Below are 25,103 nucleotides of genomic sequence, written 5' to 3' on the forward strand. Positions count from 1 at the left end.
ATTACTATTCAGACAATGTATACCCTGTTCATGTTCCATAGTCTTTCAATTTCCTCTTTTAGTTCAGCATATTTCTGGTGTGTTTCACTTACTGATTTTTGTGAGTTACGTGTGTTTGGAATGGCTATATCTACTAACTAAGCTGTTCTTGTTTGTTGATTCTCTATTATTATACTCAGATGGTTATAATGGATTGTCCCGTCTGTAATAACAGATTGGTCACAATATAATTTGTAGGACGCTGACTCTAAATCTGGATCAGGCTTGTATTTACAGGAAGGTATAGTTTCTTTTAGGAGTTTGTATTTTAAGGTAGGATTTTGGTGAAAAATGATTGCCACTTGTTTGTGCCCGTGCAAGGTGATCAGATTGAGTTAAACCACTACAGGGTCCAGCAATGTGTTCGATTGTTTCTCGTTTCTCTTGGCATTTTCTGCCTTTATCATCTTGAATTCCTTGGCTTTTTTAAAAATTCTGTACTTCTGATCATTTTCCGTGTTAATCACCGGATCGTGAGGATGTCTCCCATGGAGGGTCATGTTCTTCCGTTGGTTAACTTTTCCTCCTGCTGTGATAATGTTTTCATTTTCCTGCGCTGTGCTCTCATTTAAGTTTGTACTTCTTATGGTGCGCACTTCTTATTGGGGTAGCATATGCTGCCAAGGACTGCTAAATCTTGTTTTTGTTAACAAAAAGATATCCTTCGAAGCTTTATCTGAGTGTTGTGTAAAATTTTAAGGACTGTTATTATTGTGATGCAATGGGTTTCAATAGGTACATTTAATGTTCGAGAAACGTATACCGTATACATCCTGAAAGTGTTTTCCTTCGCATAACGTTCACGGAAACAGAGGAGTGCTCCCAACGAATGAACGACACTTAAAATGTCAGAACCCTAAAGCTCCCCCACCCGACCTCAGCTCCCACCTCTCACGCACAAGCCGCAGCAAAGCCCTGGGAAAAAAAAAGCCTCTGAGTATCCACACGATCAATGCCCGTCATGATTTTATACGCTGTCCTCAGCAGGACGCAGAACGGAGAACAGCGCCGCGCTGTGGAGCCCTTCGGCCCACGATGTTGTGCTGACCCTTTAACCTCTTCCAGGATCAGTCGAACCCTTCCCTCCGTTTTCTTTCCATCCATCTGCCCGACGCGCCCCGATTGTGTCTCTACTCTCAGTGTAAAGAACTTTCTTCGGAATCACCCCTACACTTTCCTCCCATCTCCTTTAAAATGATGCCCCCCCCCCACCCGTTTTAGCTATTCCCAGCCTGGGAAAGCGGCTCCGGCTGTCCACTCGATCTTTGCCTCTTATCATCTTGTACACCTCTATCAAGTCAACTCTCCTCCTGCTTCTGAAAAAGAAACGCCCCAGTTCGCTCGGCGCGTCCTCGTTTAGCGAGAGTTTTTTTTAAAAAAAACTCGGACAGTATCCTGGTAAAAGACCACAGATTCACCATCTCTGGGAAAAGCAGTTCCTCCTCATCTCCGCCCTAAGTCCACTCCCCAGAATCTTGAGGCAATGTCCCCCAGTTGTAGTCTCACCGACCAGTGGAAACAACTTTCCCGCCTCTATCTTATCCATCCCTGTCACAGCATAATATGTTTCTGTAAGATCTCCTCTCATCCTTCTGAAGCACCCACTTCCTTCCTGGAAATGCAGTCCATTTGCCTCCCTTGGGAGTTGCCTGCCACCCCACTGCCGAGTTGCGGCAGATTGTGGCTTGCAGTGGTCTGGGGCACCCTTGGCTCGGTTACATACGGAGCCAGCGTCGGGCAGATGAGGATGCAGTTGCCGTGCAGTGGCGCCGCCTCGCCAGCGCGGGGCGCTGTGGACCACAGGTGCGAGTCCGCACTGAGCCGCCCCGACCACCGGCAACACGCGTTCTTCTCAAACGAGACTCGACGCCGGCACCAAGACAGGGACCGGGACTGTCAGCAGTTTATTGGTTTTAACTGAACACCGTGCGACCTTCCAACCCGCGGGGGGACAGAAGCGGCTGACAATGAAACGTAACGGAGGGAATTGGGTACAACCCAGACCACGGGAGGAGGTGTCCATCCCACACTGAGCAAATCTACAAGGAGCGCTCGGTGCCACAAGAAAGCCCCCACACAACCTCTCAGGCCGTGCGCTCTTCTCGTTGCTGCCATCGGGACTTCAGCTCCCAGAGCGACAGGATCAGGCAGAGTTATTACCCCTCAGATACCCTCCCGACCCAGCGTGGATAACTTCACTCACCTCCACACCGAACTGACTCCACAACCCGTGGACTCCGGTGTCCATTTCATGTTCCAACGGGGCCTGATTTACTGTCCCTGTCAACCCCATTTTCTCGCCTTCTCCCCATAACCTTTGGTGGCCTTGCTCATCAAGGCCCTATCAGCCCGCCCTTTAAAATACACCCCGATGACCTGGCCTCCGCAGCCGTCGCCGATTCACTACCTTCTGGCAAAAGAAATTCATAAGAACATGGGAAGTAGGAGCAGAAGGCAGCCTGGTCCGCCGAGCCTGACTGCCATTAAATAAGATACGGCCTCCTGCCTGCCTTTTCCGCAGAACCCTAAATTCCCCTACTATGCCAAAATCTATCCAACCGTGTCTGAAATATATTTACTGAGGCAGCGTTCACTACTTCATTGGGCAGAGAATTCCACAGATTCACACTCTCTGGGAAAAACAGTTCCGCTTCATGTCCGTCCTAAGTCTACTACCCACCCCCCACTGAATCTTGAGGAAATGTCCCCTCGTTCTAGTCTCACCCATCAGTGGAAACGACTCTCCCGCCTCTACCTTATGCATCTCTTTCATAACATCGCAAACACGAGGAAATCTGCAGATGCTGGAATTTCAAGCAACACGCATAAAAGTTGCTGGCGGAACGCAGCAGGCCAGGCAGCATCTCCGGGAAGAGGTACAGTCGACGTTTTCGGGCCGAGACCCTTCGTCAGGACTAACTGAAAGAAGAGCTAGTAAGAGATATGAAAGTGGGAGGGGGAGGGGGAGATCCGAAATGATAGGCGAAGACAGGAGGGGGCGGGATGGAAACGCAACATAATATGTTTCTGTAAGATCTCCTCTCATGCTTCTGAATCGCAGAGAGTGTAGTCCCAGGTGAATCAATCTCTCCTCATAGTCTAACCCCTCCCCCGCCCGCCCCGCCATCTCTGGAATCAACCTGGTGAACCTCCTCCGCACCGCCTCCAAAGCCAGTCTATCCTTCCTCAAGTATGGAGACCAGAACTGCACACAGTACTCCAGGTACGGCCTCACCAATACCTGTACAGTTGCAGCATCACCTCCCTGCTCTTGAATTCAATCCCTCTAGCAATGAAGAACAACATTCCGTTTGCTTTCTTAATAACCTGTTGTACCTGCAAACCAACCTCAGGCACAAGCACTCCCAGTTCCCTCTGCACAGCGGCATGCTTTACTTTTTTAACCTTTCAAATAATAATCTGCCTTTTTTCATTTTTTCATCTCAAATTTCTCCTCAGCTCGCTTTTTAAGGGACGAGCTTCTGTACTGAGGCTGCGCCCTCTGGTGCTAGACTCCCCCGCTCTATCAAGCACCATGAAGCGAGCTCCCACGGCCTGTACTTGCCGGCTGGGTGGTGAAAAGGGCACAACAGCGCCTCTTTCACCTCAGACGCTTGAAGAAGTTTGGTTTTCGGCCCCGCAGATCCTTTCTACAGGGACACAATCGAGGGGCTGCATCACTGCCTGGTATGGGAACTGTACTTCCCTCAATCACAGGACTCTGCAGAGAGTGGTGTGGACAGCCCAGTGCATCTATAGATGGGAGCTTCCCGCTATTCAGGACACTTGGTCCTGCTGGTCCTGGCTTTTATGCTGCGGTACCTTTTCCCGGATGGTGGCAACTGGAACAGTTTGTGGTTGGGGTGAATCGGGTCCCCAATGATCCTTTTTTACATCCCTGTCTCTGTAAATATCCTGAAGTTTGGTATGGGCCCCTAAATCCTAAGAACTTTCTACAGGGGCACGATTGAGAGCATCCTGACTGTCTGTATCACTGCCTGGTATGGGAACTGTACTTCCCTCAATCGCAGGACTCTGCAGAGAGTGCTGTGGACAGCCCAGCGCATCTGTAGATGTGAACTTCCCACCATTCAGGACATTTACAGAGACGGGTGTGTAAAAAGGGCCTGAAGGATCATTGGGGACCTGAGTCACCCCAACCACAAACTGTTCCAGCTACTACCATCCGGGAAACGGTACTGCAGCATAAAAGCCAGGACCAACAGGCTCCAGGACAGCTTCTTCCACCAGGCTATCAGGCTGATCAATTCACACTGATACAACTGTATTTCTGTGTTATATTGACTGTCCTGCAGAACATACTTTTTACTATAAACTACGATAAATTGCACATTGCACATTTAGATGGAGATGTAACATAAAGATTTTAACTCCTCGTATATAGAAAGGACGTTGGTAATAAAGCCAATTCAATTCAATTCAATTCACTCTCCACAGCCACTCTGTATATACGGAGTGTGTGGTTAAAAAAGGCACAACAGTATGTCGTACATACAGTTTATTATAAATTGCACATTGCGCGTTCAGACGGAGACGTCACGCGAAGATTGTAGCTCCTCGTGCATACGAAGGTGGGTGGGGAAGTGGGGGGGGAGGGTCGAGTGGGGTCGGGAGGGTATTCCACCGCGCTGAGCCTCTTAGCAAATAAAGTATTCAAAACGAAGAGGGGGGTAGAGACAGAGTCAATTTTTTTTTTCGCACTGAGGCTGGATGGGACCAGAACTAGAATAGAGAACTGGAGCCTCCAACCTGATGGTATGAACATTGACTTCTCTAACTTCCGTGAATGCCCCACCTCCCCTTCGCACCCCATCCCTTATTTATTTATTTTTTTATTATCATTCCCTCCACCCCCCCCGGTTTTTTTCTCTTTTTTTTTCCCCCTTCTGTCCCTCTCATTATAACTCCTTGCCCATCCTCTGGTCTCTCCTCCCCCTTTCTTTCTCCCTTGACCTCCCGTCCCATGATCGTCTCCCTTCTCCAGCCTTGTATCCCTTTTGTCAATCACCTGTCCAGCTCTTGGCTCCATCCCTCCCCCTCCTGTCTTCTCCTATCATTTTGGATCTCCCCCTCACCCTCCCACTTTCAAATCTCTTACTAACTCTTCCTTCAGTTAGTCCTGACGAAGGGTCTCGGCCCGAAACGTCGACTGTACCTCTTCCTAGAGATGCTGCCTGGCCTGCTGCGTTCCATCAGCATTTTGTGTGTGTTGATAGAACCGGAGGTGAACGGTTACGGGTGAAAGGTGAGATGTTTAAGGGAATATGAGGGAGGGGAGGGGAGGGGCTCTTCATTCGAGCGAGGGTGTGGAACGTGGCTCAGGCAGGTTGCTTACAACTGTAATAGGGTTTTGGATAGGTAGCTGAATTGGGAAGGGCATGGGAGTCTATGGTCCAGGAACGGATTAATGGGAGCAGGCAGAGTCGTTCGGTACAGATTAGATGGGCCAAAGGGCCTGTTTCTTTTCCGTAGTATTATATAACTATGGCTTGATGTTGCCTGCCTGTCTGTCTGTCTGTTTATCTATCTATTTGTTTGTCTTTCTGTCTGTCTATCTATCTATCTATCTGTTTATCTATCTATCTGTCTATCTATCTGTCTGTCTGTCTGTCTATCTATCTGTTTATCTGGCTATCTATCTATCCATCTGTTTATCTATCTGTCTGTCTGTCTATCTGTCTATCTATCTATGTTGTCTCTCTCTCTCTATCTATCTATCTATCTGTTTATCTATCTGTCTGTCTATCTATCTGTCTATCTATCTGTCTGTCTGTCTGTCTGTCTATCTATCTATGTTGTCTATCTGTCTGTCTGTCTGTCTATCTATCTGTCTGCCTGCCTGTCTGTCTGTCTGTCTATCTATCTGTCTATCTGTCTGTATCTATCTATCTATTTATCTATCTATCTGTTTGTTTGTTTGTTTGTCTGTTTATTTATTTATGTATTTGTATTTGTTATTATTTCCCTGTAGTTTTCAACAGATTTCCTTGTTTTGAAACGTCAGTAGTTAGTCCGTCTCTGTTTGCGTGTGGGTTTTCACTCATTCTGTCGTAGTTGCTTTGTGCTGCCGAGAACGTCCTGACATCGGAGAGCGCTGCGAAACTCAGGGCTGCACATTAAATAATACATTTATTTTGAGCTCTCACTCCCTTCCACCCCTCTCTCCGCTCCTTCCCTCCCTCCGTCTCTCCCTCCCTCCCTGTCACACTCTCACTCCTTCCCTCCCCCCTCCCGCCCCTCTCTCTCTCTCTCTCTCTCACTCCCTTGCTCTATCTGTTAAAGAAAAAATCACGGCACAGAATTACAGAAACGTATGCCGGGCAGCATTTTATCGGAACAACACAGACAAAATGCACGCTACGGGGGGAGAAAAAAAGTACAGTCGACGTTTCGGACCGAGAAGCTCCGCCAACTCCTTTCTGAGTTCCTCCGGCGTTCTGTGTGAACTCCTTCGGTTTCCAGTATCGGCAGATTTTCTACTGTTGGTGTTTTATCCAGGAGATTCATGTCGCACAGATCGATACATTTTACTTCAAAGGAGCCGTGCAAAAAAACACAAGTCACTGCGGAGGCTGCGCCTCGGGCGTGGACACAATAAGTTGCAACTGTCAATAAAAACCGGATCGGGTACCTTTTCCAGCCTGGGACTCTCGGTCGACGTGTTAGCATTTGTAATCTCGGTTTAAATTTCACTCCTCTTCTCCGAAGGGAAAGGGATTAAATTCGATATTAAATATCATCTCCTGCTCCCGATCTGAAGGTGAGCACGGCCGTCGCATCGGCTGGGGCGGTTTTAACCCGAACGCCGACCCTGTGGGTCAGGCAGAACCACAGACCGCGCCTCCTAAACTCCGGCGCCGCCGTGTCGCACCTGCCCAGCTGGAAAGAGAAACGAACCGAAGCCAGCCGATTCGTGCGGAGTTCACTTGGGAACAATTCGGCAGCTGGTATGTGATTGTATCTTGATTTATTTACTAGCTATTGACCGTTCGTGGATAAAATACGCTAACTGTTCGTCGAGTCAACAATCTGACTGCTTGTAGCGTCGGAAAAGGCGGCAGCAAAGACCCAGCCTAGGCCCATCTAGTCCCTGCCAAACCTGTTCTTCCGCCGCGTCCCAGTGACCTTCGCCCGCACCGTCGACCTCCGTACCCGTCCCATCCACGCAGCTGTCCACAACTCTCTTAAATGCCGAAATGGACCCCCGCATCCGTCACTAAGCTGCCAGTTCGCTGCCCACCCTCTCTGCCCCTCTGGGGTGATAAAATCCCCCTCGCACCCCCCTGAAAGTTTTCACACTCTACCCACGATCGGTATACTTCCACCCGACTTCGGTGGGGGGGGGGGGAAGCCGGCTTGCTTTCAGCCTGCGTATCCCCAGAGTATTTTGTGTCTGTCAATCTAAATTCCACTCCTCCCCCCACGCCCCAGCGAGTAACGTCCCAGTCCTTACAATCTGATCAGGACAATGCATGCCCTCAAATGCCGGCAATGTGTCAGCAAAAATTTCCCCCACGTTCTTTCAACCGATTTGATATCTTGCCAGTGGGTAGTTGGCCAGACGGTGCGCCAAATCAGAGCTCGCCGGCGTGATTTAGGACAGGGCTCCAGGGCCCAGTAGCTCCCTTTTTAAGCCTTTGGGGGGGGGGGGCGTGAAGTTTGTGTGCTCCTGCCCTTTACTGTGCTACGTTTGGGAGTTCGGGCGAGACTGGGGAAACTCTATTCGGCCAGCGAGGTTCCTGAAGGTGCCGCAGCGAGGTAGTGGAAGCACTGACTGTGATGGGCGCCGGGAACCTCTCCTTGGCTCCCTCCCAGTCCCGAAGAAGGGTCTCCGCCCAAAACCTCGCGTGTTTACTCTTTTCCGAAGATGCCGTCTGACCTGCTGAGTTTCTCCAGCGCCTTGCGCGTATCCCTTCTCCCTCCATCCCTCGACATGTACCGTCCACCCGGCTCCGCCTGTCACATTCGGGGAGCCGCCTTCCCCTCCTCGTTTTACTCGGACACCTTCCCTCCTTCTTTTCCATGTCTGAAGAAGGGTGCCGCCCTGTAACGTGGCCATCTATTCATTTCCATCGATACTGCCTGACCGTCTGAGGCGCCCCCCCCCCACCCTGCCCAAACCCTCCGGCATTTTGGGCGTGCTTCCTAATAACCATATAACAATTACAGCATGGTAACAGGCCATCTCGGCCCTTCTAGTCCGTGCTGAACTCTTACTCTCACCTAGTCCCACCGACCTGCACTCAGCCCATAACCCTCCATTCCTTTCCTGTCCATATATCTATCCAATTTAACTTTAAACGACAACATCGAACTTGCCTCAACCACTTCTGCTCGAAGCTCGTTCCACACAGCTACCACTCTCTGAGTAAAGAAGTTCCCCCTCATGTTACCCCTAAACTTTTGCTCTTTAACTCTCAACTCATGTCCTCTTGTTTGAATCTCCCCCACTCTCAATGGAAAAAGCCTATCCACGTCAACTCTATCTATCCCCCTCATAATTTTAAATACCTCTATCAAGTCCCCCCTCAACCTTCTATGCTCCAAAAAATAAAGACATAAACTGTTCAACCTTTAAAAATGCAAACAACTTCTCTAACTTCCACTAATGCCCCACCTCCCCCTCGTACCCCATCTGTTATTTATTTTTATACACACATTCTTTCTCTCATTCTCCTTTTTCTCCCTCTGTCCCTCTGAATATACCCCTTGCCCATCCTCTGGGTTCCCCCCCCCTTGTCTTTCTTCCCGGACCTCCTGTCCCATGATCCTCTCGTATCCCTTTTTCCAATCACCTGTCCAGCTCTTGGCTCCATCCCTTCCCCTCCTGTCTTCTCCTATCATTTTGGATCTCCCCCTCCCCCTCCCCCTTTCAGATCTCTTACTAGCTCTTCCTTCAGTTAGTCCTGACGAAGGGTCTCGGCCTGAAACGTCGACTGTACCTCTTCCTGGAGATGCTGCCTGGCCTGCTGCGTTCACCAGCAACTTTAATGTGAGTTACCTGTTCAATCTTTCTCTGTAATTTAGGAGATGAAACCCAGGCAACATTTTAGTAAATCTCCTCTGTACTCTCTCAATTTTATTGACGTCTTTCCTATCATTTGGTGACCAGAACTGTACACAATACTCCAAATTTGGCCCCACCAATGCCTTATACAATTTCAACATTACATCCCAACTTCTCTACCCAATGCTCTGATTAATAAAGGCCAGCAAACTAAAAGCTTTTTTCACCACCCTATCCACATGAGATTCCATATTCCTTCCTGTCCGATTCTGTTTGTCACCGCCCTCTTGATTGCCCGTGAACAACAGGAAGTGTTTGTCATTTTTTTCTTTATGTTGCTGAGAGATCACCATCCCTCTGTGGGGCGGGGGGGGGGTGAAGGGTAGAGAGAGAGAGAGAGCCCTCCAGCTTGCAGCAGAAACTGTATGATTACATTTTAATCTGTACGGGTCAGAGCCCATGATGTTACTTATGATTGAATTGAATTGACTTTATTACTTACGTCCTACATATACATGAGGAGCAAAAATCTTTCCGTAACGTCTCTGTCGAAATGTGAAAATGTGCAGTTTATAATAAATAATATGTACAACAGGTCAGTCAATGATAACACAGAAATACAGTTGTGTCAGTGTGAGTTAATCAGAATGATGGCCTGGTGGAGGAAACTATCCCAGAGCCTGTTGGTCCTGGCTTTTATGCTTCGGTACCGTTTCCCGGATGGTAGCAGCTGGAACAGTTTGTGGTTGGGGTGACTCGGGTCCCCAATGATCCTTCGGGCCCTTTTTACACACCTGTCTCTGTAAATGCCCTGAATAGTGGGAAGTTCACATCTACAGATGCGCTGGGCTGTCCGCACCACTCTCTGCAGAGTCCTGCGATTGAGGGAAGTACAGTTCCCATACCAGGCAGTGACGCAGCCAGTCAGGATGCTCTCAATCGTGCCCCTGTAGAATGTTCTTAGGATTTAGGGGCCCATACCAAACTTCCTCAACCGTCTGAGGTGAAAGAGGCACTGTTGTGCCTTTTTCACCACACAGCTGGTGTGTACAGAACACGTGAGATGGTCGGTGATGTGGATGCCGAGGAATTTTAAGCTGTTCACCCTCTCAACCCCAGATCCATTGATGTCAATAGGGGCTAGCCCGTCTCCATTCCTCCTGTAGTCCACAACCATCTCCTTTGTTTTTGTGACATTGAGGGAGAGGTTGTTTTCTTGACACCACTGTGTCAGGGAGAGGACTTCTACTCTGCAGGCCGCCTCGTTATTGTTTGAGGGATGAGGCCAATCAGTGTCGTGTCATCAGCAAACTTAATTAGCAGATTGGAGCTGTGGGTGTGACACAGTCATGTGTATACAGGGAGTAAAGGAGGGGACTGAGTACACAGCCCTGAGGGGCTCCTGTATTGAGAGTCAGAGGGGCGGAATTGAGGGAGCCCATTCTTACCACCTCCCGGCGATCTGACAGGAAGTCCAGAATCTATCTGCACAAGGCAGGGTCGAGGCCGAGGTCTCTGAGCTTCCTGTCGAGCCTGGAGGGAATTATGGTGTTGAATGCTGAACTGTAGTCCAAGAACAGCATTCTCACATTAGCATCCTTCTTCTCCAGATGGGTAAGGACGACATGTGGAGCTGTGGCTATTGCGTCACCTGGTAATCGGTTGCGTCGGTAGGCGAATTGTAAGGGTCTGGTTTGGATGGTAACAAGCTGCAGGTGTAGTCCTTGACCAGCCTATCAAAACATTTGCTTATTATTGAGGTGAGTGAGACAGGACGACAGTTGTTCAGACATGTTACCTTCGTCTTTTTAGGTACAGGAACAACGGTGGATGTTTTGAAGCAGGAGGGCACTCTTCGCTTGGACAGGGAGAGATTAAAAATGTCCGTAAACACACCTGCCAATATCAAAGTGGAACGTAAAAGCATTTTTCAAGTATATAAAAAAAACAAAAGAGAAGTGAGTGGCGATATAGGACCGCTAGAAAATGAGGTGGAGAAATAATAATTGGGGGCCAAGGAGATGGCGGATGAGCTAAATGAGTATTTGCATCAGTTTTCACTTTGGAAGACACTAACGGATGTTGAAGAGTATGCGGGTAGAGAAGTGAGTGCAGTTACTAATACAAAAAGCTGAAAGATCTAAAGGTATCCAAGGGCACCTGGACCAGATGAACTACACCCTAGGGTTTGAAAGAGATAGTGGTAGAGCTTGTGGGGGCATTAGTAATGATTTTTCAAAAATCATTGGACTCTGGCATGGCGCCAGAGAACTGGGAAAATGCAAATGTCATTCCACTCTTTAAGGAAGGAGGAAATCAGGGGCAAGTAAATTATAGACCGGTTAGCCTGACCTCAGTGTTTGGGAAAATGTTAGAGTCAATTGTTAAGGATGGGGTTATGAGTACTTGATGGTACAGGATAAGATAGGACAAAGTCACAAAGTTTCCTGAAGGGAAACCCTTGTCTGACAAACTTGCTGGAATTCTTTGAAGTTGGATAGATAAAGGGCGTTGTGTCATGGATGAAATCACCGGAGGGACAGAGTCACTGGTAGATACAGAGCATCTTCTTTATCCGACAGAGCAAGCAGGCATCATACGGACGGAGACGCTTTCGGTCGAAGTGTCTGCTAGCTCAATGTGGACTCGATATTTATATGCTAAACGCAAAGGCAATTGTTACTTAAAAAGTTATAGACAATGCTTCCTTTTGAAGCTGCGTACAAACATCACACCTTCTGAATTCATCCTCTCCTCCCGACGCCAACATGTCTGGAATGCACGTTAAATCCACAATACATTTATTGGGCATTTTATGTGCTATCATAGAAGACAATTAATATTTATAATGTATAGATAATACTGTCTTCAAAACTACAGCATCAGGCCAAACTACGGCGTCAGAAGTATCTGGTGTTCACACCTTTTTAGGAAGCGCATTGCTGTGGACTCAATCCACAGTACTTTGTCAAGTAGAAGTCTGGTGGCCAAAGTCATTTAAGTGTAAACAAATCATCTTCCCAAAAAACTCACTCTAACAAGGGGATGCAGTGGATGTTGCTTACCTGGACTTTCAGAAGGCTTTTAACCAGATGCCACACATGAGGCTGCTTATCTAGTTTAGAGCCCATGGCATTCCAGGGAGGTTACTGGCATGGTCTGAGCATTGGCTGATTGGTAGGAGGCAGACAAAGGGAAGAAAAGGACCCTTTTCTGGTTGGCTGCCAGTGTCCAGTGATGTTCCGCAGGGGTCAATGCTGGGACCGCTTCTTTTTATGCTGCATATCAGTAATGAAATAGATGGCTTTGTTGCCAAGTTTGCGAACGGTACGAAGGCTGGAGGAGGGGCGGATAGTGTTGAGGAAACGGGTTGGCTGCGGAAGATTGGGAAAATGGGCGAGAGAGTGGCGGGTAAAATATAATACTGGAAAATGCATGGCCATGCAATTTGGGAGGAGAAATAAATGTGCAGATTATTTTCTAAATGGGAAGAAAATCCAAAAAATCTGAGATGCAAAAGGGATTTGGGAGACCTGTGCAGAACACCCTCAAGGCTAACTTGCAGGCAGAGGCAGTGGTCAGGAAGGCAAATGCAAGAGGTCTAGAATACAAGAGCAGGGATATGATGCTGACGCTTGATAAGGCCTCACCTTCAGTGTTGTGAACAGTTTTGGGCTCCTCATCTAAGAAAAGATGTGCTGGCATTGGAGAGGGTTCGGAGGAGGCTCATAAGGATTCCATTTACCAATCTGTATCCCGATATCTGTCTACTTAGCAGTAACACAAAATCTATCCACTGGTCTGTATCTCTCTCTCTACATATATCTAACTATATCTCTATACCTGTCCGTCTGTCAAATTTCTCCAAATACATCTACCTATCCATATCTATCTTGTCTTGTCCTGTCCATACTGCATCAATCGCTGCCTCTGGGCTATAAACGGTGCAGGAGCGATGTGTGGTTGAGTGCCTTGCTCAAGGACACAAACGCGCTGCCTCAGCTGAGGCTCGAACTCGCGACTTTCAGATCGCTAGTCCAACACCTTAACCGCTTGGCCATGCGCCAACACCAAGTGAAGAGAGCACATCCTCAGGAGAATGGGACATCCACTTAAAGCAGTGACGCCGAAGAATGTCTTCAGCCAGAGCGTGTTGAAGTTGGGGAATTTATTACCAGGGGTATCCGTGGAGTCCATGTCACTGGGTGCATTTAAGGCAGACCTTAACAGGTTCTTCATTGGACATGGCATCAAAAGTTATGTGGAGAAGGCCGGGGAAGTTCACAAGGAAGACTGCGGAAATGAAAGGCTTATCATATGTTGGGACGATTGGTAGCTCTGGGTCTGTACCCGCTGGGATTTAGAAGGATGTTCTTTTTGGGGGGGTGGGTTCTCATGGAAACCTTTTGAATGTTGAAAGGCCCGGACAGGGTAGATGTGGAAAGGATGCTTCCCGTGGTGACTAGTGGTGTGCCTCAGGGATCTGTACTGGGTCCAATGTTGTTTGTCATATACATTAATGATCTGGATGATGGGGTGGTAAATTGGATGAGTAAGTATGCAGATGATACTAAGATAGGTGGACTTGTGGATAATGAAGTAGGTTTTCAAAGCTTGCAGAGAGATTTAGGCCAGTTAGAAGAGTGGGCTGAAAGATGGCAGATGGAGTTTAATGCTGATAAATGTGAGATGCTACATTTTGGTAGGACTAATCAAAATAGGACATACATAGTAAATGGTAGGGCATTGAAGAATGCAGTAGAACAGAGGGATCTAGGAATAGTGGTGCGTAGTTCCCTGAAGGTGGAATCTCATGTGGATAGGGTGGTGAAGAAAGCTTTTGGTATGCTGGCCTTTATAAATCAGAGCATTGAGTATAGGAGTTGGGATGTAACGTTGAAATTGTACAAGGCATTGGTGAGGCCAAATTTGGTGTATTATGTACAGTTCTGGTTACTGAATTACAGGAAAGATGTCAACAAAATAGAGAGATTACAGAGAAGATTTACTAGAATGTTACCTGGGTTTCATCACCTAAGTTACGGAGAAAGGTTGAACAAGTTGGGTCTTTATTCTTTGGAACGTAGAAGGTTGAGGGGGGACTTGATAGACATATTTAAAGCTATGAGGGGGATAGATAGAGTTGACGTGGATAGGCTTTTTCCATTGAGAGTGGGAGAAATTCAAACAAGAGGACATGAGTTGAGAGTTAAAGGGCAAAAGTTTAGGGGTAACATGAGGGGAAACTTCTTTACTGAGAGTGATAGCCGTGTGGAATGAGCTTCCAGCAGAAGTGGTTGAAGCAGGTTCGATGTTGTAATTTAAAGTTAAATTGGACAGCTATGTGGACAGGAAAAGAATGGAGGGTTATGGGCTGAGTGCAGGTCGGTGGGACTAGGTGAGAGTAAGAGTTCGACATGGACTAGAAGGGCCGAGCTGGCCTGTTTCTTTGCTGTAATTGTTATGTGGTTATATGGTTGGGGAGTTCAAGGCAAGAGGGCACAGCCTCGGGATAGGGGGACATCCATTTAAAACAGAGATGCCGAGAAAATTTCTTCAGCCAGAGACGGTTGAACTTGTGGGAATTATTACTGGGGTATCTATTGTTGGGTGTATTTAAGGCAGAGCTTGATTGGTTCTTGGTTGGACATGGCATCAATGGTTGTGTGGAGAAGGCTGGGGAGTGGGACTGGAGCGGGGAGAAAAGGATAAGCTCATAAGAACATAAGAAATAGGAGCAGGAGTCGGCCATCCAGCCCATCGAGCCTGTTCTGCTGTTCAATAAGATCATGGCTGATCTGGCCATGGACTCATCTCCACCTACCTGCCTTTTCCCCATAACCCCTTAATTCCCCTACTACGCAAAAATCTATCCACACCTGTCTTATATATATGTACTGAGGGAGACTCCTCAGCTACCTCGCTGCCTCGGGGGTTACGTTCCTTCAGGCCTCCTTTCTGCGTTTCATTAGAAACATCATTTCTGGAATTTCCTGAAGTCTGCAGGTGTTTCCAACGAGTGGACAGAGGCAAGTCGGCAGGACCAGATGGCATCCCAGATATTGTTTGTTCGCTTGCTTTCATATTGAATCTTTTCCCTTCCGATGGTTCTTTTAGTTGCACTCTCTAGGGTTTTAAAAGCTTCCCAATCCCCTATCTTCCCACTAATTCTTGCTTTGTTGTACGGTCTCTCTTTTGCTTTAACATTGGCTGTGACTTCCCTTGTCGGCCGGATTGTACTATTATTCCATCTGAGCATTTCCCTGTCTCTGCCCTGTGCCGCCGGGTGGGATCCTTCAAGCCAGTGGTCCCCAACCACCGGGCCGCAAAGCATGCGCTACCGGGCCGTGAGGAAACGATATGAGTCAGCTGTACCTTTCCTCATTCCCTGTCACGCACTGTTGAACTTGAACACAGGGTTGCCAACTGTCCCGTATTTGCCGGGACATCCCGTATATTGGGCTAAATTGGTTTGTCCCACACGGGACCGCCCTTGTCCTGTATTTCCCCCACTAAGGTAGAGTGTTCCTATGAAACCTTCCGTGCCGAAATGGCGTGAAGCGAAGAAGTGATTACCATTAATTTATATGGGAAACACTTTTGAGCGTTCCCAGACCAAAAAATAACCTACCAAATCATACCAAAGAACACATAAAACCAAAAATAAATAACACTAACATATAGTACTAGCAGGAATAATATGATAAATAAACAGCCTATATAAAGTAGAAATAATGGATGTACAGTGTGGTCCGGAAGATGAAGGCAAAACTGATTTGTGGGAAAAAATCAGCACGTACGCACATGCGCACATCACATGTACACACAGGTGCCCGCACAAGGCTTCATGGTCATGGTCGACTTTCCCGGGGTAAAGTGTCCCAGGATTTGGCTACTACTTTTGTCCCTTATTTGGGAGTGAGAAAGTTGGCAACCCTAACTGTAAAAGACATGCTGAGGTGAGTTTAACCCTACATGAACACCCACCACCCCACCCACCCCACCCCCCCCCACCTGGTCAGCTGGTCCGCAAGGATATTGTCAATATTAGACCGGTCCACACTGCAAAAAAGGTCGGGGACTCCTGCTTCAAGCGATACCAGCCGGAACAGCAAGAGCGGGCTTTGCAGGGAGAATCACGGCACAGGGCGCAGCTGAGGGACAGAGCGCCAACTTGGCACCGTGTGACCGAGCGTGGACGGGCGAGATGGGGACCCGGCTGCGTCACACCTCCTTCCAAGGGCGCGATCCCAGTCGGGTCGCAATGGATCCCATTTCGCCTCATTCACTCCCTGACGCTACCGTCAACTTCCCTTTCATTACAGAGCACCAGGGACTGACCAGACCTGCCCACAAGATGGCTGAAGGAGCCCACAGGGAAGGCCAATCAGTGAAGGCAATGACAGGTAGGCAGACGGGTTCATTAGAGTTTTTATTTGATTAGGTATAATTTATTAATATTGAAACTGTGTCAATAACTCAAATAATATTAAACAGTGCCCCCTAAATTACAAATACTTAGTGAAGCGGCAGAATTACTCTGCTCTTTCGGGGGATTACGAAGTGCAGCACGACAATGGGGCTTTCCACAGATTGACCCAGGAGCGGCTGGCCGCAGCAGGCAGAAGTTACTCCGGACCCAGAGAATCAGCTGGCCCGCAGCAGGAGTGAGAGCGAGCAGCTTCAACATTCACGTGGGGAGGCGGAGTCTGCTCTTTTGGGGGAGAGCTACTTATGACTCCATGGCTCCCCTCTTTTGAGCCATAGCCATCTTGAGGCCCTCTCTGCCACATCGGTGCTACTGCGGATGGCTCTCCTCTTCCCCTCTCCCTCGATGCCCAAAATGCTGTAATAATTAAATGATAGTTTAATATTAAATATAATTATTCTCTTAATATTAAGAGAAGGCAGGAGAATGGGTTGGAGAGGGATAATAAATCAGCCAGGATGGGGCAGATACGATGAACCGAACGGCCCAGTTCTGCTCCTGTGCCCTTATGTCTTTCTGGTCATTTTCTTTCTTTCTTTCTTTTCCATTCTTTTTATTATTATTATTATTATTATCCAAAATTAACAAGAGTACATCGAAGTAAGCGACACTTACAATGTCTCAAGAAAAAAAAAATTGTTTTAAAGATAGAAAAAAATTTTTGTGACAAAAAAAAGAGAAAAAAAGCCCCTCCTGAGCAAAGAAAAGTGAGGGGAAAAAAACCCCATTAGGCAGGGGTCCCCAACTTTTTTGCACCGTGCACCAGCCGACTTGGGGGGGGGGGGTGTTCAAGTAGGGTTAAACTCACCTCAACATCTCTTTTACAGTTAGGGTTGCCGGCTTTCTCACTCCCAGATAAGGGACAAATTTAGCAGTCAAATCCCGGGACACTTTACCCCGGGGAAAGACTACCATGACCATGAAGCCTTACGCGGGCACCTGTGTGTACACGTGATGTGCACATGTGCGTACGTGCCGATTTTTTTCCCCTACAAATCAGTTTTGCCTTCATCTTCCCGACTACACTGTACATCTCTTATTTCTACTTTATATAGGCTGTGTATTTATCATATCATTCCTGCTTTTACTATTGCTAGTGTTATTTATTTTCAGTTTTTTGTGTTATTTGGTCTGATTTGTTCGGTTATTTTTTGGGTCTGGGAACGCTCAAAAATTTTCCCCATATAAATTAATGGTAATTGCTTCTTCGTTTCACGCCATTTCAGCTGGAAAGGTTTCATAGGAACGCTCTACCTTAGTGGGGGAAATATGGGACAAGGGCGTTCCCGTATGGGACAAACCAATTTAGCCCAGTATACGGGATGTCCCGGCAAATACAGGGCAGTTGGCAACCCTATGTTCAAGTTCAACAGTGCGTGACAGGGAATGAGGAAAGGTGCAGCTGGCTCGTATCGTTTTCTCACGGCCCGGTAGCACATGCTTTGCGGCCCAGTGGTTGGGGACCGCTGCCATTAGGTGTTTAACCTCGGAGCCATGCATCATACAAAAAGCTTCTAAAGGTAAACATCAAACCACCAGCAAGAAAAGAAAAATGTACCAAAAATTTACAAGTGGATCGTGGAGGAAATCTATCAATTAACTCAAACGATACTGACAAGCAAATGAACCCCACCTTTTCTCAAAATCAAACATAGGCGCAAAGGTTCGACTTCTAATTTTCTCCAAACTTAGACATGGCATCACTTGAGAGAACCATTGTGACAAAATGGTTAATTTTATTTTGAAAAATGCGCCATGTCCGTTTGAAAAACATTCCAGCGGGTTCAGAGAGGTCATTCTGGTTGGGAGGTCGGAGAATGGAAATCAGTATTTTCTTTCTTTATATTTCCCAGGAGCTTCCAGCCGATGGCAGCAGCTCTTCAGCAGGCCATTATGTGGCCAACGGTTCTTGAAGACTGGCTTCCTCTTCCTCCTTGCTTTTAGTCTCGGATTGTGGTGCAGATACTGGAGCCCCAGTGCCGCCCAGACCTGTTGTCAATCCCGGTTAAACGGCACCTCCTTCATGATGCGGCCGACCCGCGGGTGCAACAGCAGCGCCCCCTTCCTCGTCCTGCTCGTCATGAGCTCCCCTGGAGAGTTCGAGTCTCGCTCGGCCGTCCGCCAAACCTGGGGGAGCGAGCGGTGGTTCGGCGAGGCGAGGGCCGTCACCTATTTCGTGCTGGGACACGGGCGGGAGCGGCAGGACTGGATTCGACGGGAGGGCGCCCTGTACCGGGACATCATCCAGGGTGATTTCGATGACACGTACTACAACCTGACCCGGAAGGTGCTGGTGGGCCTGGAGTGGCTCTGCTGCTACTGCCCCTCCGCCTCCTTCGTGATGAAGACCGACTCCGACATGTTTGTCAACACGGACTACCTGCTGGAGCTCCTGATCGACATCGTCCCCAGGAAATTTGTCACCGGGTTCATTTTCAAAAACTTCCCGCCCACCCGCGTCACCTGGAGCCGCTGGTACATCAGCAAGGAGGAGTACCCCGGGAAAACGTACCCACCGTTCTGTTCCGGATCAGGGTACGTCCTGTCCGGCGACGTGGCCTGCGGTGTGTGGAACATCTCCGGCACCGCGCCGATGTTCAGACTGGAGGACGTCTACATGGGGCTGCGTCTCGCAGATCTGAAGGTAGAGCCGGTGTCCTTCCACCCCCCGCCCGTGTTCTTCAACCGCAGGGTACAGTACAACGTCTGCACCTACCGGCGGCTCGTCACCGCACATGCTGTTGGGAACCCGGAGAAGCTGCTCTACTGGAGGGAGGTTCGGGACTTGGCCAAGCACAAATGTCCGGGAGACGGGTAACGGAAGACCCGTTCCCTATTATTCCGTGTGGGGGACAGGGCAGGGTCTATTCAGCATGGGAGTGCGGGGGTGGTGGTGGGTGGGGGAGAAGGAAGGGAAAGTCGAACCAGCAGCGAGAGAGAGGGGAAGAGATGAGTGGATGGAGAGCGAGGGTTCAGAGAGAGAGAGAGGCCGGAGAGGAAATTGAAGGAGAGGGAAAAAACATATTGGGAACGGGACAGGGTTTCGGCGAAGTGGAGAGAATTTGATAAGGAACAGGAAATAAATATAAACCCAGTCCCTGTAAAAAGCATTCACACCCCACCCCCCCAGAAGTCCTCATGCATTTTTGGTTTTGCAACATTGAATCACAGTGGATGCAGTTTGGTGCTTTTGAGTCCGGCCAACAAGTGAAAAAGACCCTTTAGTGTCAAAATGAAGATACTTTCTACAAATTGTTCCAATAATTACCTGGGGATACGAATTGACAATAAACTGGACTGGTCAAAGAACACTGAGGCTGTGTACAAGAAGGGTCAGAGCCGTCTCTATTTCCTGAGGAGACTGAGGTCCTTTAACATCTGCCGGACGATGCTGAGGATGTTCTATGAGTCTGTGGTGGCCAGTGCGATCATGTTTACTGTTGTGTGCTGGGGCAGCAGGCTGAGGGTAGCAGACACCAACAGAATCAACAAACTCATTCGTAAGGCCAGTGATGTTGTGGGGATGGAACTGGACTCTCTCACGGTGGTGTCTGAAAAGAGGATGCTGTCTAAGTTGCATGCCATCTTGGACAATGTCTCCCATCCACCACATAATGTACTGGGTGGGCACAGGAGTACATTCAGCCAGAGACTCATTCCACCGAGATGCAGCACAGAGTGTCATAGGAAGTCATTCCTGCCTGTGGCCATCAAACTTTACAACTCCTCCCTTGGAGGGTCAGACACCCTGAGCCAATAGGTTGGTCCTGGATTTATTCCATAATTTACTGGCATAATTTACATAATACTATTTAACTATTTATGGTTCTATTACTATTTATTACTTATGGTGCAACTGTAACGAAAACCAATTTCCCCCGGGATCAATAAAGTATGACTATGACTATGACTATGAAATAAATTTACTGAGGTAGCCTCCTTCTTCTTCTTCTCCTTCGGCTGTCCATCGTTTTTCGATGTTGACTGAGGCCTGGGCAAGGTTGTATGGAAGACCGGCAGTTGCCCATGCTGCAAGTCTCCCCTCTCCGTGCCACCGATGTTGTCCAAGGGAAGGGCACTAGGACCTATACAGCTTGGCTCCTCCATTGTAGGAGGCCTCCACTGCTTCACTGGGCTGAGAATTCCATAGATTCACCACCCTCTGGGAAAAGCAGTTCCTCCTCATCTCCTTCCTAAGTCTACTCCCCCCCCCCCACCGCCCCAAATCTTGAGGTTATGTCCTCTAGTTCTTCTCTCAGCAACCAGTGGAGAATAACTTTCCTGCCCCTATCTTACCTATCCCTTTCATAATGTTGTATGTTTGTATAAGATCTCCTCTCATTCTTCTGAATTCCAGTGAGTACAGTCCCAGGTGACTCAATCTTTCCTCGCAGTCTAACCCCCTCCTCTCTGGAATCAAGCTGGTGAACCTCCTCTGCACCGCCTCCAAAACCAGTCTATCCTTCCTCAAGTATGGAGACCAGAACTGCACACAGTACTCCAGGTGTGGCCTCACCAGTACCCTGTATAGTTGCAGCATCACCTCCCTGCTCATGAATTCAATCCCTCCAGCAATGAAGAACAACTTCCCATTTGTCTTCTCGATAGCCTGTTGTACCTGCAAACCAACCTCAGGCACTCCCAAGTCCCTCTGCACAGCAGCAAGCTGCAATTTTTTTTAACCATTTAAACAGTCATCTGCTCTAACTGGGTTTTCATGTGAGTGTTTTTTTTGCCAACAGTGGCTTTCTCTTTGCCATTGCCCTGTAAAGCTGTGACTGGTGAAGCTCCCAGACAATGGTTGTTGTGTGTGCAGCCTCTCCCACCTCAACCACTGAAGCTTCTAACTCCTGCAGCATTGCCGTGTGTCTCTCGGTGGCCTCCCTCACTAGTCCCCTTCTTGTATGGTCACTCAGTTTTGAGGACGGCCTGCTCTAGGCAGATTTACACCTGTGGCATACTCTTTCCATTTCTTGATGATTGCAGAATCAACAAACTCATTCGTAAGGCCAGTGATGTTGTGGGGATGGAACTGGACTCTCTCACGGTGGTGTCTGAAAAGAGGATGCTGTCCAAGTTGCATTCCATCTTGGACAATGTCTCCCATCCACTACATAATGTACTGGGTGGGCACAGGAGTACATTCAGCCAGAGACTCATTCCACCGAGATGCAGCACAGAGCATCATAGGAAGTCATTCCTGCCTGTGGCCATCAAACTTTACAACTCCTCTCTTGGAGGGTCAGACACCCTGAGCCAATAGGCTGGTCCTGGACTTATTTCCTGGCATAATTTACATATTACTATTTAACTATTTATGGTTCTATTACTATTTGTTATTTATGGTGCAACTGTAATGAAAACCAATTTCCCCCAGGATCAATAAGGTCTGACTATGACTATGACTTAACTGTACTCCACAGGGAGAGTCAGTGACTTGGAAATTTTCATCAATCCATCTCCTGACTTTTGCTTTTCAGTAAACTTTTTTTTTGTTGGAGCGGCTCTGAGCGTTCTTTTGTCTTCATGGCGCAGTTTTTGGCCAAGACGCTGACTCACCAGCAGTTGGACCTTCCAGCTGCTGGTGTATTTAAAACTGCAATCAATCAAAACACCTTGACTGCACACAGCTCTCCAGGAACAGACCTCCGTTTGACTATTGCTGTGACTTCCAAAACCAATTGGCTGCGCCGGTGATGATTTGGTGTAACTTATCAAAGGGGAGGTAATCCACTTTGTACAGATCTGTTTTCTCTTTGACACGAAAGATTTTTTCCCCCAGTTCGTCAGTGTCAAAAATAAACACTTTAAATCCACCGTGATTCATTGTTGTAAAACAACAAAGCATGAAAACTTCCAAGGGGCTGCGGGGGGCGGGGAGGGGGTGGCGGGGGGAGGGTTTCGCCACTTCCACTCGTGGGGATGTCGCTCTGTAGATTAACTGAACGTTGTCATATTGTGGCGTCTCGGTGAAATGTCGATTGAAAGGTTTCGCCTCAGATTCTGCATCCCGAAATAATTGTTTCTTTTTGTGAGGGTGTTCTTAAGCCATAATTTTTAGAGCCTACATTGTTGCTACCTCATACGTTTGTGGGGGTGGGAAAGGAGACGGAAAATAAAGACTTTAATTCCTAATTTACACGGCGACCTCGTTGTCTCTCTGCTGCTTTCGCCACATGACAATTGCCCCCGTTATTTCTCCTTGGCAATCACGAACTCAGTCTGCCGATCTCCAATCTCCAGATCTCCCGCCCAGTAGTGCTTGCGGAGTCCCCCGCTCATTCTTTTTGCTGAGATATCAGTGAGGGAGGTGGGAATGGGAGAGGGAGAGGGAGAGAGACAAGGAGCAGGAGATGGAAGTGGCAGCGAAGGAGAGACGCGGCCCGGTGGTGGAAAGTTTGACACAAAGTGCGCGGTGCACGTTTATATAAGACAATATACTCGTGTTTTTTTCTCTCTCAGCCCGGCACCCCTACGGGGGCATAAACCACCGACGGCTGCTCGCCAGAGTCCTCTGTCCTGGGCCAGTCTTCCCATTTGTCCCCAGGTGCCGAAGATCCTTCCTCTCCCGGGGTGGGGAGGGGGTCGGGTGGTCCGTGGAGTTTCTGCTGGCGTCTCCGTAGCTCCGGGATTTAACGGGACGGGGCTGCTCGACCCAGGTCCGGAACCTCCTCCTCTCGCAGCCGGGCCTGGGGCCGTCCGCGGCGTTTAGCCGAATGTTCCTGGCAATATTGTAAAGAAACGAACGGCAGAAAATGTAGAACGTGCAGAGGACGTCGAAGGCTGGGGTAGGGTCCGCGATATTGTGCCGACCTTTTAACCGACTCTAAGATCAATCTAAACCACCTTTCCAACATGGGCCGCCCAAACTTCCATCATCCATGCGCCAGTCCTCCCCGAGGCGCGGCCTCCCATCAAGTCAGCCCAGCTTCCCCCATCCACATGACGTGCCTGTCGATTGTTCTTTTAAATCAGCCTTTGTTGTGATCTTCTCGCAGTTTGAAACTCGATTTCCATAAATTATTAATTCAGAGCATAGAACACACCTTTCATTATTAACCTGGCAGTTTCCGAGAACGATAGCCGTAGGGCGTGTCGGCAGAACCGAGCTAGTGACAAGCAGTGAAAAAGAATCTAATCGCCCGGGGGAGGAAGCTGTTATCTAGCGTGACACTTCTTGTTTTTTCCCTCTGCTGCTTGGCAGCAAGAGGTGAAACTTATAGCAAGGATGGGAGAGGCTTGGGAGAATGCTAGCTTTTTGACGGTAGAAGGTCAGACGCTTCAAAGGGGAAATTCAGTTTGTGGTTAGCCTCCGAGTGCGGATTTGCATTCAATTTGAATCAGCGATTCTAAACTCGCAGGGGTGTAACTTATTCGCTTTTTTTTAAAAAAAGTATATTATCATTTGAGGAAAAGTCTTCTGTTGCACATCGGCTGCTTGTTAGTAGAAACATAGAAACAGAGAGAAGAAAAAATACAGCACAATCCAGGCCCTTCGGCCCACAATGCTGTGCCGAACATGTACTTAACTTTAGCAAACAACAGGAATTCTGCAGATGCTGGAAATTCAAGCAACATACATCAAAGTTGCTGGTGAACGCAGCAGGCCAGGCAGCATCTATAGGAAGAAGCGCAGTCGACGTTTCAGGCCGAGACCCTTCGTCAGGACTAACTGAAGGAAGAGTGAGTAAGGGATTTGAAAGCTGGAGGGGGAGGGGGAGATGCAAAATGATAGGAGAAGACAGGAGAGGGAGGGATAGAGACGAGAGCTGGACAGGTGATAGGCAAAAGGGGATACGAGAGGATCATGGGACAGGAGGTCCGGGAAGAAAGACAAGGGGGGGGGGGTGACCCAGAGGATGGGCAAGAGGTATATTCAGAGGGACAGAGGGAGAAAAAGGAGAGTGAGAGAAAGAATGTGTGCATAAAAATGAGTAACAGATGGGGTACGGGGGGAGGTGGGGCCTTAGCAGAAGTTAGACAAGTCAATGTTCATGCCATCAGGTTGGAGGCTACCCAGACGGAATATAAGGTGTTGTTCCTCCAACCTGAGTGTGGCTTCATCTTTACAGTAGAGGAGGCCATGGATAGACATGTCAGAATGGGAATGGGATGTGGAATTAAAATGTGTGGCCACTGGGAGATCCTGCTTTCTCTGGCGGACAGAGCGTAGATGTTCAGCAAAGCGGTCTCCCAGTCTGCGTCAGGTGTCACCAATATATAAAAGGCCACATCGGGAGCACCAGACGCAGTATATCACCCCAGTCGACTCACAGGTGAAGTGATGCCTCACCTGGAAGGACTGTTTGGGGCCCTGAATGGTGGTAAGGGAGGAAGTGTAAGGGCATGTGTAGCACTTGTTCCGCTTACACGGATAAGTGCCAGGAGGGAGATCAGTGGGGAGGGATGGGGGGGACGAATGGACAAGGGAGTTGTGTAGGGAGCGATCCCTGCGGAATGCAGGGGGGGGGGGAGAGAAAGATGTGCTTAGTGGTGGGATCCCGTTGGAGGTGGTGGAAGTTACGGAGAATAATATGTTGGACCCGG

At 48.4% G+C, this 25,103-nt stretch overlaps 1 protein-coding gene across 1 annotated transcript; it reads left to right on the forward strand.

Annotated features, from left to right (window-relative positions):
* Positions 1-1,780: 1,780 nt before the first annotated feature.
* LOC134339916 (beta-1,3-galactosyltransferase 5-like) lies at positions 1,781-22,439 on the forward strand. The gene is made up of 3 exons (XM_063036703.1): positions 1,781-1,934; positions 6,798-7,007; positions 18,410-22,439. The coding sequence occupies exons 1-3, from the start codon at positions 1,781-1,783 to the stop codon at positions 19,372-19,374; spliced, it is 1,329 nt and encodes a 442-aa protein (XP_062892773.1). The 3' UTR covers positions 19,375-22,439.
* Positions 22,440-25,103: the final 2,664 nt, after the last annotated feature.

Source organism: Mobula hypostoma, chromosome 31 (genome assembly GCF_963921235.1).
Source record: "Mobula hypostoma chromosome 31, sMobHyp1.1, whole genome shotgun sequence".
Taxonomy (NCBI): Eukaryota; Metazoa; Chordata; class Chondrichthyes; order Myliobatiformes; family Myliobatidae; genus Mobula; species Mobula hypostoma.